Here is a 12,767-nt window from a genome sequence, read left to right as displayed (position 1 = left end):
TAATAACCATTTCCAGAAGGAGCGAACCTCCAGATTGTGACCGCTCTGCTGTGCTCCTTAGACTTTGAAAGTTACAGCGGCGAGACTCCGTATGGATCCCATGTAAGTCTGTGCCGCTACGAACGCACACCCAGCCCTTGGGGGATTGAAGACAAACGAGTGGCATCAAAACTTTCTTGGCTCAGAACATCTGTGGGCGTTTCTGAAGCGGAATCAACTGGCTAGCTTCCAGAAGCCTGGAACTACGAAAGACCGAGGGAAACATCTGTCACCACTGTATCGTTCGTTCACTTCTCTGGCAGCCGCAGGAGAGCAGAAACTTCTAGTGTTTGCTCATGAAAAGAGGTCAGTACTGGGAGGAATTCCTGGAAGGCCTTCTGACAAGCCTGCAGGTGCCCCAGATCTGCTCTGGCTGATTTCTGCTGGCCGTGGCAGCCCCGGGATCCGAGACGCTGTCCTCCTGTCCCAGGGTCAGAGGGGCTGGGAAGCTGTGTGTCATCACACCTGCCCTTGACAGTCTCCCCAGGGCCATGAACCTGACATGGCCTCCCCCGTGTGCCTCCCTCTGGAGCCTGGCTTTGCACAGATTCCTGGGAGCTGAACCCCCTTTCGGGTCACGCCTACAGTTTCTGCAGCGCCCACACGCATCTCTGTGGCCAGAGCCCTCCCTGGGTCCTGGACACTGCTGCTTCCTCAGGGCATCCCTGAGACTGGCTGTCAGTGAGAAACAGGGAAGGTGAGGGAAGGGTGTTGATGGTCTGGGGAAAAAGAAGAGCTCACTTTACTCCCGGAAGTCTGGGCTGGTGTCACTGGGGAGACCACAGGCTTGAGGCTGAAAACCCAGGACAGCTGGGCTTGAGAGGCTTTCACATCCACACTCTAATTCCTGACTACAGTGCCCCATCACAGGAAGCCCTGGCCATTCCAGAATGCCCTGTGCAGCCAACAGACCTGCAAGCTGATTTCTGCAAGGTGTAACACCTGCATGACCCTGCAGGGGTTGGCCACTCCCCATAAGACCCACCCCTGCAGTTTAAACAGGGCCACCATGAGGCGGCCAATGAACTGAGCAGGGGCTGCATCGTACCCCGCGGAGAATATCACAATAGGGTTCCTGGCATTTTTATGGCATTTCACAGTGCTTAGGGCACTTGCACGCATGGGGTCTCATACGATCACACAACAACCTTTTGTGCTGGGCGGTGCGTGTGTCATCACCCTCCGTTTACAAACGAGCATCTGAGGCTCCCGGAGTTTAAAAGACTTGCCCATGGAGCCTCCCCTCCCTTGCAAGTGGCAGCGGACCAGGACTCAAAACAGCCCTGGGGCCTGAAGCCAGTCACTCTCCGGTTTCACATGGTACGGGGAGTCCTGCTTCCTACTTGCTTGGGCAGATCAGCAACCTTTTAAAAACCGTGCAGCTGAGACTCAACAACTCCAGGGCCTTTACAGTCCAAGCCCAGCCCGTGGGTCAGCAGCATTAGCATCTCCTGGAAGCTCGTTAGGAAAGCAGAGCCTCGGGTCCACGCAGACCTACGGAATCATCATCGGCTCTTCAACAAGATCTCGGAGACGCCTAGGGTTTGAGAAGCTGTGTGTGAGGCACCACATGCTTTCCTCCCTGTGCTTTGACTGACTCTTCTAGCTTCACGCTGGGGAAGTAGCCTCGGCAGGGAGGGCTCAGAGAAAAGAAACTTCTACCTGATTGCTTCTTGAAAACCACAAGAAAAGCTGGCTTATTGGGCCAGCTTCCCTCTCTGAAAACGGTCTCTACCTTTTCCCTTTTCTCCCCAGCTCCCTGCTGCAACACTTTCACCCAAAGACACATCTCCTCAGTTGACTCTCCATCTTCTCCATTCATTTTGATACAAGCACAAACATGGAAGATGTGATTTCAGTTTGCCTTGACTTCTGGGACTCCTAAAGTCTGTTTAAAGAACTCCCAATTTGGTAGGGGATGAAGAGGTACAAATTACTGACACCAAGCAGGACCCTGTGGGGCTCCTGGGCACAAAAGCCTTTCTGTGTCCCCCATTTGTTGATTACAGGAAATAGGCTTCATTCAGCCTCCAAGACCTCCCCTGAGTTCCAAAGGGCAGGTTCAAAGATGCTAATCAGGGAAGGGAGGGGATACACAGACAAGAGAAGAGCAGTCAAGAAACAAAAGCGCAGCCTTGGGGCAGGGTCCTGGTTCCCCCTCAAGGGATACACAGAACAGTATCTTTGAGTGGTTTTGCAGACACTGAAACCCTCACCAGGTGGAAGAAGTTAACTGTTTGCTGCCCACAAGCACGTAGACCCCAGACTGGTTGGAACCAGAAGGCTGATGATGCAAACTCCCGCTTACCTCACCACCAACCAATCAGAAGAAGGTCCACGAGCTGACCACGCCCTCTTTGAACCATTGTTATAAAACTCCTCACTACTCCCTCCAGGTCAGGACACACAGTTTTGAGGCATTAGCCCACTGTGTCCCCCTTTGCCTGGCAAAGCAATAAAGCTCTTCTTTTCTACTTCACCCAAAACTCTGTCTCCGAGATTCAGTTCGGTGTCAGGGTACAGACACCTGATACGGCTTCACTACTAGGTATAAAACAAGTTACAGGGGGCCTCCCTGGTGGCGCAGTGGTTGAGAGTCTGCCTGCCGATGCAGGGGATACGGGTTCGTGCCCCGGTCTGGGAGGATCCCATATGCTGCGGAGCGGCTGGGCCCGTGAGCCATGGCCGCTGAGCCTGCGCGTCCGGAGCCTGTGCTCCGCAACGGGAGAGGCCACAACAGTGAGAGGCCCGCATACCGCAAAAAGAAAAAAAAAAAAAACAAGTTACAAGGATATATGGTACAATATAAGCTACAAGGATATATGGTACAATACAGGGAATATAGCCAATATTTTATAATAACTATAAATGGAGTATAGCCTTTAAAAATGGTGGATCACTATATTGTACACCTGTAACTTACATAATATTGTATATCGACTATACTTCAATTAAAAAAAAAAACCCAGCCAAAAAAAAAAAAAGAAAAAAAAGAACTCCCAGTTTGAGTTGTGACACAGTCATGACTTCCTAAGTAAAGTCGGTGATGTTAACATTTTTCTCTCCCTTTTTTGAGAAAGAATGTTCCTTCACTCCTCCAGTGGTGCGCATGGCTTAACCGACATACCCCAAAATTGGCTGCTAAATTAGCAGCTCTGTTTAGCCACAGGGAGAACACAGTTTACAATCAGAAAGATGTTTTAAGTGGTGAGCTAAGCTTTATTACAGAAATTGGGCAAGGTTTTGACTGGCTTCTCTAATCAAGTGATGGTTTTGCCCCTTGCCCTCCACTGTTCTCCAGTTGACATACCAGTCACCATCATTCTCTCATGATTCTTCCCAGATACTTTTTACAGGAAGACAATAAGCTTCCTTATCAAGGAAATCAAGGAAGTCAAGGTGTGATGTCTTTCTATGTTTAATCTGCTTCAATGACCTTTCATTTTTTCCTCCCTTGACCTTTTACCCAACTTCGTTGGTAAAAGAGCTTCGTTCCTTCTGTGTTGTTTTCAGCACAATTGGTTAATGGTGCCAGGCCTGCCCTAAGTGGCCAGCAATGCTAGTCTTGTCCCAAGGTAAGTGTCATGTTGAGGATACATCTTTAGGGCAGTAGAGGGTACTGCTCCTCAGGGGAGGCCCTCTTTGAGCTGCCATGTTTAAAGAAAGCAGGCAAAGGCCATTCCATCTTCCCTCCAGTAATTCTCCGTCAAGAAAGGGCACATAAGCTCACTTTCTGAGAAGCAGCAGCAAAATATTCTACTCCGTTTAAAGAAAGGCAAACTCCTAATTACAAACTGAATCCACTCAGGGCTACTCTACTGTTAAATACATCACTTACTGAATACTTGCTTTTCTCTGTGACTAAAAGCAGGCCATTATTCCTCTCTTGCCTTTGGGACAATCTGGGGCCCTGTCAAAGTTTCTAAACCGATGTGTTTCAGCCTGCTTTTAGCTGCTGCTCAGAAGAGGTACATCAAGTGCCTCTTGAGCAATTTCTGGCTGGTCCATGAAGCCACTGGTTTAAGTCAACGCTGGCAATGCCCCAGGCCTGGGCAACGGTTCCAGGCTCCAGGCTGCCACATGCTTTGTTTTGAGAATCCCCTCTGAGTCCCTTCCACCACGGGGACCTGTGACGCCGGTCTTGTGACTCAATCTGAGCTCCATCAGTGCTCCTTCTTCTAGAATGAGTGCTCTGACTTACAACTTGGTCTTTTAAAGGAGCCAGTCCAAATTCCCTCTGAACACTACACCTCCAAGTCTAACTTTACAGTGACAAAATGGTAGAGTCTCAGAAAAAATTCTCATCAGAGTGTAACCTCCATTCCCAAACCTCCTTGTTCCTTGGACCCAATGAGATTTTTAGCTAGCTTGCAACTTCTAAGGGTAACTTTTCAGAATGGGGCTGAAGTCTGAAGCCGATGGTAAATGGGACGTGGTGATTGTATGTGGGGGTTGTTTGGTGGGGTGGCGGTCAAGTGAGGAAGAAGGTGGTAGTGAAAGAGTAATACAGCCCTCAGCTTTCAAATTTTTTCCCACCTCTGGGGCTGACGAAAGATACATTCCCAGGGCCTATCTGGTCACCTTGGTCAGCATGCTTTTCCCTGGGTTTTTTTTTTCTGAGTAGATCTGATTTGGGCCAACAGTGGGTCCTTGATGTAGCCACAGAAGACCTCAGCTTTGGGCAACCATGAGATCCAGGGACTGGCACAGATGAGACCCCAAGGCCAACACTGACCATCCGACTCCCAAGGAGGCTGGGGGAGCCCTGCTGTACGTTGTGGCAGAGGGCTGGCGTCAGGGTTTCTGACCTCTTTTATAGGGAGGTCATACCAATGAGGAAATACAGTTGAGATCATATCAACGAGAAAATACAGTCAACAGAGCTCAAAGAGTACCTTGACTTTGACGACCCCATGGGTCTGCCAGATATTCAGACCCATGCAACCACATAACCAAAGGAGGAAAAGGCTTGGGTTGGAGAGGAGAGGAGTAATCTTCACATCGCCACGTGGGAAGGTAAGTTACAGGAAGCAGCCGAGTCACCTGGCTCCATGGACCTGTCCCCAGCCCAGTCTGAGGAGGGATAAAAGAGCTACAGAATTTCCCCATTTCTACCCTTTCTGGGGGACCTACCACAGCACGCCTCTGGAAGATGCTGCCTTCTTCTGTCTAATATAAAGCAGTTCCTAGCGTCGAGGGGCTCGAGGCAGAGGAAAGGTGTTACCACTCTGAGGGGAGAGAATGCCAACCCTGGAACCTCACTAAGACAGCAGGTGACACGGTGACTTCTCACCACGGTGCCCACCGGCCCCTCCCAGTGACCACCACTAGGGCAGCCCGGTAGCATCAGCGATCGGGAGAGCAGCCCATTGCCGGGCCGGCATCCTGGCATCCCGGAAGCACCTACCTGTATCTCTGCTTCACCGACTGTTTCTCTGCCGACTTGCAGACATGCCCCGCATAGTACAACGGGAAGAATAAAAAGTTCCAGTTGGTGGCAAACCACGTCAGAGTGAAGGGAGCATCGAACTTCCTGAAGGTCAGCCTGGCGAGCTGGGTGGCACCGGCCCAGGAAGAACACACGCACAGCACCACTGCCACGCCCCAGAAGATCTTCTTGAGCTGCGCCCGGGAACATCTCCAGCAGCGAGGGCTCGGTCTCCCGCCGGCGTCGGTCCCCACCGGCGCCTGGGCCTCTGCCGGGCCCGGGGGGTCCCGGAGGCGCTCCTCCCCTGGGGGAAGAGAGGGGCACGGTTAACCGGGGCCTCCACACGTCCACCGTGGCCAGGAGCAAGAGGGCAACCAACTGTCAATGTCATGGCCAGCCACCCGGGGGAGGGGAGGGGAGGGGAGGGGAGATGGGGATAGGGGCGTGGACGCAGCTTCCTGAAACAAAATTTAAAGGCATTTTCAGTGGTTTCCTTCTTCTCTAGAATCCTGACCCTGAAAAGATGCTGCATGGGCTGGCAGCATCAGGACCATCCCCAGCCTGTTGGCAATGGAGAATCTCAGGAACCCTGGCGTCAGAATCTTTACTTCAAGAGGTGCTCTCTGGGCCCATGTGGAGAAGTGGAAGCATTTCTCCAGAACACACAGAGTGGCTGAAATAGTTCACCAAGTGTCAGCCCACACGGAGTGATGTGCTACCCGGCCTGAGCAGTGCTAGGGGCTGCGGATTTCCCCCTAAGGAGGTCATAAGTCTTGACCTCTAAAAGCTCCCAGGACATTGAGAGAAGCTCCTCCCTGCCTGTTACTTAAGGGCAGGGATGCCAAGAGTCTCATCTTCTTTTGCATGTAGAGCCAAAAAAGATCTGTCTCTCTTATTTCTCTATTTGCTCTTACTGACTTCCAGCTGATAGCCGTCAGTCCCACTTTTGAAGTGTTACTTAAAAACCACAGCCTCTGGCAGCTGGTGCTGTGAAAGGCCTCAGACGCTCCATTTGAGAATTGTGTGACTTCTGGAAACCAGGCTACAGGCCAGAGCACGGCTGTGCAGCAGCATTGTTCCCACAGACCATGAGAAGGGTGGAAAAGGTGTTATTTTCCACTGTTTGGTTTTCATTCATGATTGTGTGCAGGTCAGTCAGCTGGAAATTTAAACAGAGCTGTAACTTGTATCAGATGTGACCATGGATGGATGTGAATTTCCAGGGGACAGCCTACTTGCCTTTTATATGTTCAGCCAGGCACTTAGCTGAATGAGGGCACACAGTATAGGGGTACAGGAGATGGGTACAAAATATATTGGCGTCAAATGTACTCTATGGATTTTGTTTAAACTTAGCAGTAACTTAAGTAGCTCTAATACCATGAAACCAAGTTTTGTACATCATACTGTCTGAAATATAATAATCCTATGAGGCAAAATCCTGATTCAAGGTAGCCTATTATATAGGGGTTAGCTAATCCTATCATTAATTGCCAGGTCTGGTTGTATCTCTTTTTTTTTTTTTTTTTTTTTGGCCTCACCTCGCAGCTTGTGGGATCTTAGTTCCCTGACCAGGGATCGAACCCGGCCTTTGGCAGTGAAAGCACTGAGTCCCAACCACTAGACCACCAGGGAATTCCCTGGTTGTATCTCTTTTAGCCAAAGGTCATCCTAAGCCTTCGTGGCTGGTCAAGGAGAGATAATGTCTTTTCTGACCCAAAATCCTTGACCCCATCTGTACTGTGCTTCTTTACCTGCTTTATTAATATTTAATCTCCCTCTTCCTCTTTCTTTTCATGTGTGTATATACCTGAGTCAGAAAGCCCTTGGAAAACCAAATGGCTGACCACCGCTGGACTTCCAACAAGTTGTCTGTTTCTGGCATGGGCTGCAGGGCAGGGAGAAGCAGAGGGGGCAAAAGCAAGGCAGATTCCTCCCCTTTTGTTTGATGCCCTCCCACCAGGACGTCTTGATTTTGCTCACAATGAATCCCTACAACTTACAACAATTCATTTTCAGACAGAAGCATGCACGTTTCAATTTATACACTGGTTCTCTGACATTTGGGGTGAGCCTCTGCAACCCTTCACTACTGGGATAATTTTCAAGCAGTGTTGAGGGTTGGCAGATTCCTCGACTACCAGCATCAACTATCAGAAAGTCCTACTGAAAAGATAATTACGGAGATGAAAAAAAAGCCCACCTAGAAAGGCAATGCAGTTTCACGGTACTAACTGGTCATTTAAGAAGGGAGTCTGGAGGAGGTTGAAAAAAATTTTTTTTCATCTAGTTTTGCATTATGGCAGATTAAGTCTTAAGTTTTAAAACTTAAAGGATGAAGCGAAGACTGATGCTATGTTGCTGTTACAATGAAAGAGAAAAATCACCAAATCATGTAAGATGGTACTGTTAAAATGCTTTTAAAGATTTGGATAAAAGAAGTTATTCTCTAACTTTGTAACCTCTCTGGCTTATTTGACCAGGGGAACACTGATAATACACAAACAAAATAAAGACATTTTGCGCTCTATTATTTAAAAGTAAGATAGAACGATGTTTCCCAAAGTGTAATGCAGTTAACAGTTATGATAAGAAGAAAAGGATCCCACAATCAGAAAAGTTTGGGAAACACTTGGTAAGTCAGACAGGTTCCTTTGCTGTAGGAGTATTCAGGGCTAATGGATGTGGTAGATTGCCAAAAGGCAGCTAGAGAATGTGTGCTTCCCATATTATCTAAATGTAACACCTGTGATAGGACTGGGGTCCCTTGGAACACACTTTGGGAAACACTGGAATAGACCCATAAAGAATCAGAGGTATCCAAACCTAATTCATTGCAAACTTTCCGTTTCACCACACCGAGTCTCTTATAGTAATAATCACTTATCAATTTCAATACCCGCTCATTCCTAATAATTCTTCTTTTTTTTTTTTTTGCGGTACACGGGCCTCTCACTGCTGTGGCCTCTCCCGTTGCGGAGCACAGGCTTCGGATGCGCAGGCTCAGCGGCCATGGCTCATGGGCCCAGCCGCTCCGCAGCATGTGGGATCTTCCCGGACCGGGGCACGAACCCGTGTCCCCTGCATCGGCAGGCAGACTCTCAACCACTGCGCCACCAGGGAAGCCCCCTAATAATTCTTTTAAACTAGACCTACTTCATGTAAACTAAACATATTCTTTATAAAATCTTTAGAAAAGTACTGCATAGAATAAATAAAAAGCAATGCACTGTATACTAATCTTAGTACCCAGAGATATCGCTGGACATTTTGCTGCATTTTCCCCAGTCTTCTGTATCTTTGCACCACACACACACACACACACACACACAAACACACACACACACACACTCACACAGCAAAACTGGGATCATACTGTATTTTCGGCCAGCAGTCATTTACCCTGATGCATAAGAGCATGGACTTTATAAATCTCACAGGGCTCTGTACAATACGACACATCCTAGGAGCATTTCAATCCGCTAGGAAGTTGCCATGAAGTCTCCATCTGCCATGTGCCAAGAACTCTGGGCGGTCAATAAATAAATATAAAACATGATTACATCCTGCTCTTCAGGAACTTACAGTCTATCTGGGAGTGACAAAACGGATCTATGAAAGAATTACAGAACAATTACAAATGGAGTGATTTGACTGCAACACAAATTCTGAAGACAGCGCAACCAGTGTGGGCTGTGATCACAGCAGGAAGAGCCGGAGAAAGCGGAAGCTTGGCCTGGGCCTTGCAGTATAGAAAGGCTGAGGAACAAGAGAAGCAAAGTTCAGGGTCAGGAACACGCCTGGCCTGCCCCAGGAGCGGTGAGGAAGGTGGTGAGATCTGAAATCCAACGTTTCCTTGCCCCACTGTGATGCGCAATCTTGCTTTGGTCAGACACGCAGTAGGAGAAATCGCCAGGCTGGTGGAAGGGACTTCAGCAAATTCAGATTTTGGAATTTACATTCTCTAGGAAGTAAATAGACATTATACATGCCCCAGTGTCCCTAACAAACAGATAAAATTAGTTGAAGCATAGGTATAGAATGACATAATGAATTTGGTTAGCAGACGCGTTTATTTTCTGCGATTTGAAACGCAACAAATGCATCCCACCCTACCATTCTCAAGGTCATTTTCAACAAGCTGTCCAACTGATGCTCAGATTTCAGAGAGAAGGAATTACACTGGGGCCGGCGGGGGGGGGATATCCACTCTCAAAAGCCTCTCATATCTTCCCGTGCAAGAAACTTTGGTTTACTTTCTCTCCCCTCCTGAATTAACAAGTCGGGGATTCCTCTGTGCTTGGTATCTCTCTTGTACCAGCCCTGAAAGAGGCAGTACAGAGCGCCTCGAAGAAATCAGTACTGAATGAGCCTCACACTGTGTCCTGTCCCAGCTCCTTGGACTCCTATCACACAACTAGAAATACTGTTTATGTCACCCTCACTCGCTAACATCCCCTCTATTTATGATCTTGAAACTTTCCATCCTAACCTTGCACTTGAGCCAAGAGTTCTGGGCTCAGTGCAAAGTAGATTATATTCTCTGGCCCAATGGTTGTGCTGACAGATGTGGTCACTGCTGCTTTGTTTACGCCACTTAATTCACTCGGAAGCGCTGGGGGACAGGCGGGCTCTCCCCAGTTCTATTACCAGAGCTGCTTCCACTGAGCATTTTGGAGAAAGGTGTGTGTGTGGGTGTGTGTGTGTGTAAGGGGAGTGTTCTCCAGTATACAATGTATACTCCACGGCGTGCCAAGATATAGCCGTACCTGTGCGTGAACTTCCATCCTGAGCTCTGTTCAGACTCAGGCAATTTACTGAAACCATATATTAGTCCTACCTGCAGAATCACACCTGATACTTCTCTCCTACCAGGAATTTATAAAACATATGCACTCTTCGGTCAAGCAGTACCTAGAGGCAATGTCTGCTCAGTGGAAAGAAACTCTAGGTCCTAATGGGTGAGCTGGAGGTCTGGTTTAGCCACTAACTCATTCTGGGACCCAGGCAAGTCCTCTGTCTCACGAGCTGTCCATTGCTTTCTGCTGAGCAAATGATGAACTGGGGGCTTTTAAAGTTTATTTAGTGAAAGCCATTTCTCCAATGAGAAAGCTAGAGCAATTGGAAAAATCACTCACTCTCAACTTCAAGTTCCCATAAAATGGCTCTTGCAAACTTCCAAGAGAACACAAATGTTTCTTTTTTGAGGTCCCCTGAGAATAAGGAGACCCTTGGTGACGCTCTCTGAAGAAGTGTCCAGGAAGTTTTGCACTTAGAAAGTGCAAGAGTCATGTCTTAGGGATGAGGGACCCAGCGATGGGCTCAAAAACCATCCACTGGCTGGCCTGGTCCCAGCCTCCTGAAAGCAGAGATAGCATCGTGTAGAGAGCAGGAGAAAACACCTCCCAATGACACCTCCATCAGTAAGATCTATACAGTTAATTTTTCAAAGCCTTTTTTTTTTTTTTTTTTTTTTTTGCGGTACGGGGGCCTCTCACTGTTGTGGTCTCTCCCATTGCGGAGCACAGGCTCCAGACGTGCAGGCTCAGCAGCCATGGCTCACGGGCCCAGCCGCTCTGCGGCATGTGGGATCTTCCCGGACTGGGGCATGAACCTGCGTCCCCTGCATCGGCAGGCGGACTCCCAACCACTGCGCCACCAGGGAAGCCCAGGAGTTCATTCTTTTTACGTCTGGGTAGTAGTCTATAAGGATATTCCATATTTTTTTAACTTATTTATTTTTGACTGCGATGGGTCTTCATTGCTGCGTGCGGGTTTTCTCTAGTTGCGGCGAGCGGGGGCTACTCTTCCTTGCGGTGCGAGGGGTTCTCATCACGGTGGCATCTCTTGTTGTGGAGCACGGGCTCTAGGTGCGCGGGCTTCAGTAGTTGTGGCACGAGGGCTCAGTAGTTGTGGCTCATGGGCTCTAGAGCGCAGGCTCCATAGTTGTGGTGCACGGGCTTAGTTGCTCCGCGGCATGTGGGATCTTCCCTGATCAGGGCTTGAACCTGTGTCCCCTGCATTGGCAGGCGGATTCTTAACCACTGTGTCACCAGGGAAGTCCCATATTTTGTTTATCCAGTTATCAGTTGATGGACAGGGGTATAGTTTCCAGTTTTTTGGCTACTGTGAATAATGCTGCTATGAACACTCACATATAAGTCTTTGTGTGGATATGTTTTCGTTTCCCTTGGGTGGACTAGTTAAATTTTTAGGCCACTCAGCCAACAAACATTTATTGACACCTACTGTGGGGCATAAGGCAGACACCCCCTTCCCTAGGAGAGCTTGCTCAGTCTGAGTGGAGGGGCTTACAGTGTCCACGTCATAGATGGTTCTGTGTCTCCAAATCCAATCCAAACAAACACAGTTGACGGCTGCTCTGGGAATACAGCCACCACCTTTTTATTTTTCTGGATTGCCCAGGGGAAGAGGGCTTGATGAACAATTTTCCCATTTGTTGATCACTGATGCATATACCCATTCAGGGCCCAGCCACCCAACTAAATAGCTTTTATAAAATCAGGAGCTTGGAAGAAAGCTTTTGTTTATGGCCATTTGCAAGTGAAATTCATCTCCCAAAAATGCAGTTTGGGTTTTGTTTATCTCATCTACTCATTAAATACTTGCTCAGTGAATTTATGGGTGATTGTTTTTTCTCAGGCAGTGGTTTGGAGGAAAGGGAAGAAAAGGCTGTCATGTGTATCAGGCCACCATGGGCCCTGGGTGTCCCCAAAGCAATCCTGATTTTACATATCCTGACCAATGATGTCCACCTGCAGTTGCCAGACCATCTTTTTGGATTCTTGGACTTTGGGTCAGAAAATGTTCCCACTATTCATACATGCTGAGGCCTCAGCCATGCTCCTGACTGGCACTTGTCCCTGGAAAAAGATAGAATCCACAGATAATTAAACTTGACTCTGAGTAAGGGAGAAGAAGGAGGGCACAGGGAAGTAAAAGACAAGTGACAGTATTTTTTAATTTTTTTAGGTCGTGTCATGTGGCTTGCAGGATCTTAGTTCCCCAACTAGGGAATTGAACCTGGGCCCACAGCAGTGAAAGTGCCAAGTGTTAACCACTGGATGGCCAGGGAATCCCCCAAGTGATAGTTAAACACACAGCATATATGCCATGTTCTCTGCCAGGAGATTATATACCTTTTTTTAAAAACCTGTCTTAATGTTGGAGTGTGACTATCCTTGCTTTGTGGATGGGACAGCTGAGGGTCTGACAGTTACTCTCCCAAGGTCACAGACTAGTGAGGGGCTGAAAGCAGTTCCAAGCATCTGTCTGACTC

The 12,767-nt window shown here is 48.3% G+C and overlaps 1 protein-coding gene across 2 annotated transcripts in view; it reads right to left on the bottom strand.

The window, feature by feature from the left end:
* The window catches only part of SLC35F3 (solute carrier family 35 member F3), a 289,160-nt gene that overhangs the window by 81,636 nt on the left and 194,757 nt on the right, over positions 1 to 12,767 (bottom strand). For both annotated transcript variants that reach the window (XM_060089972.1, XM_060089980.1), the window contains one exon: positions 5,447 to 5,771. In XM_060089972.1, coding sequence (XP_059945955.1) covers positions 5,447 to 5,771 — 325 coding nt within the window. The remainder of the gene's footprint in view (positions 1 to 5,446; positions 5,772 to 12,767) is intronic.

Source organism: Mesoplodon densirostris, chromosome 1, assembly GCF_025265405.1.
Source record: "Mesoplodon densirostris isolate mMesDen1 chromosome 1, mMesDen1 primary haplotype, whole genome shotgun sequence".
Taxonomy (NCBI): Eukaryota; Metazoa; Chordata; class Mammalia; order Artiodactyla; family Ziphiidae; genus Mesoplodon; species Mesoplodon densirostris.
Note: the sequence above shows the minus strand (reverse complement) of the source record. Positions and strands in the feature narration are given on the sequence as shown.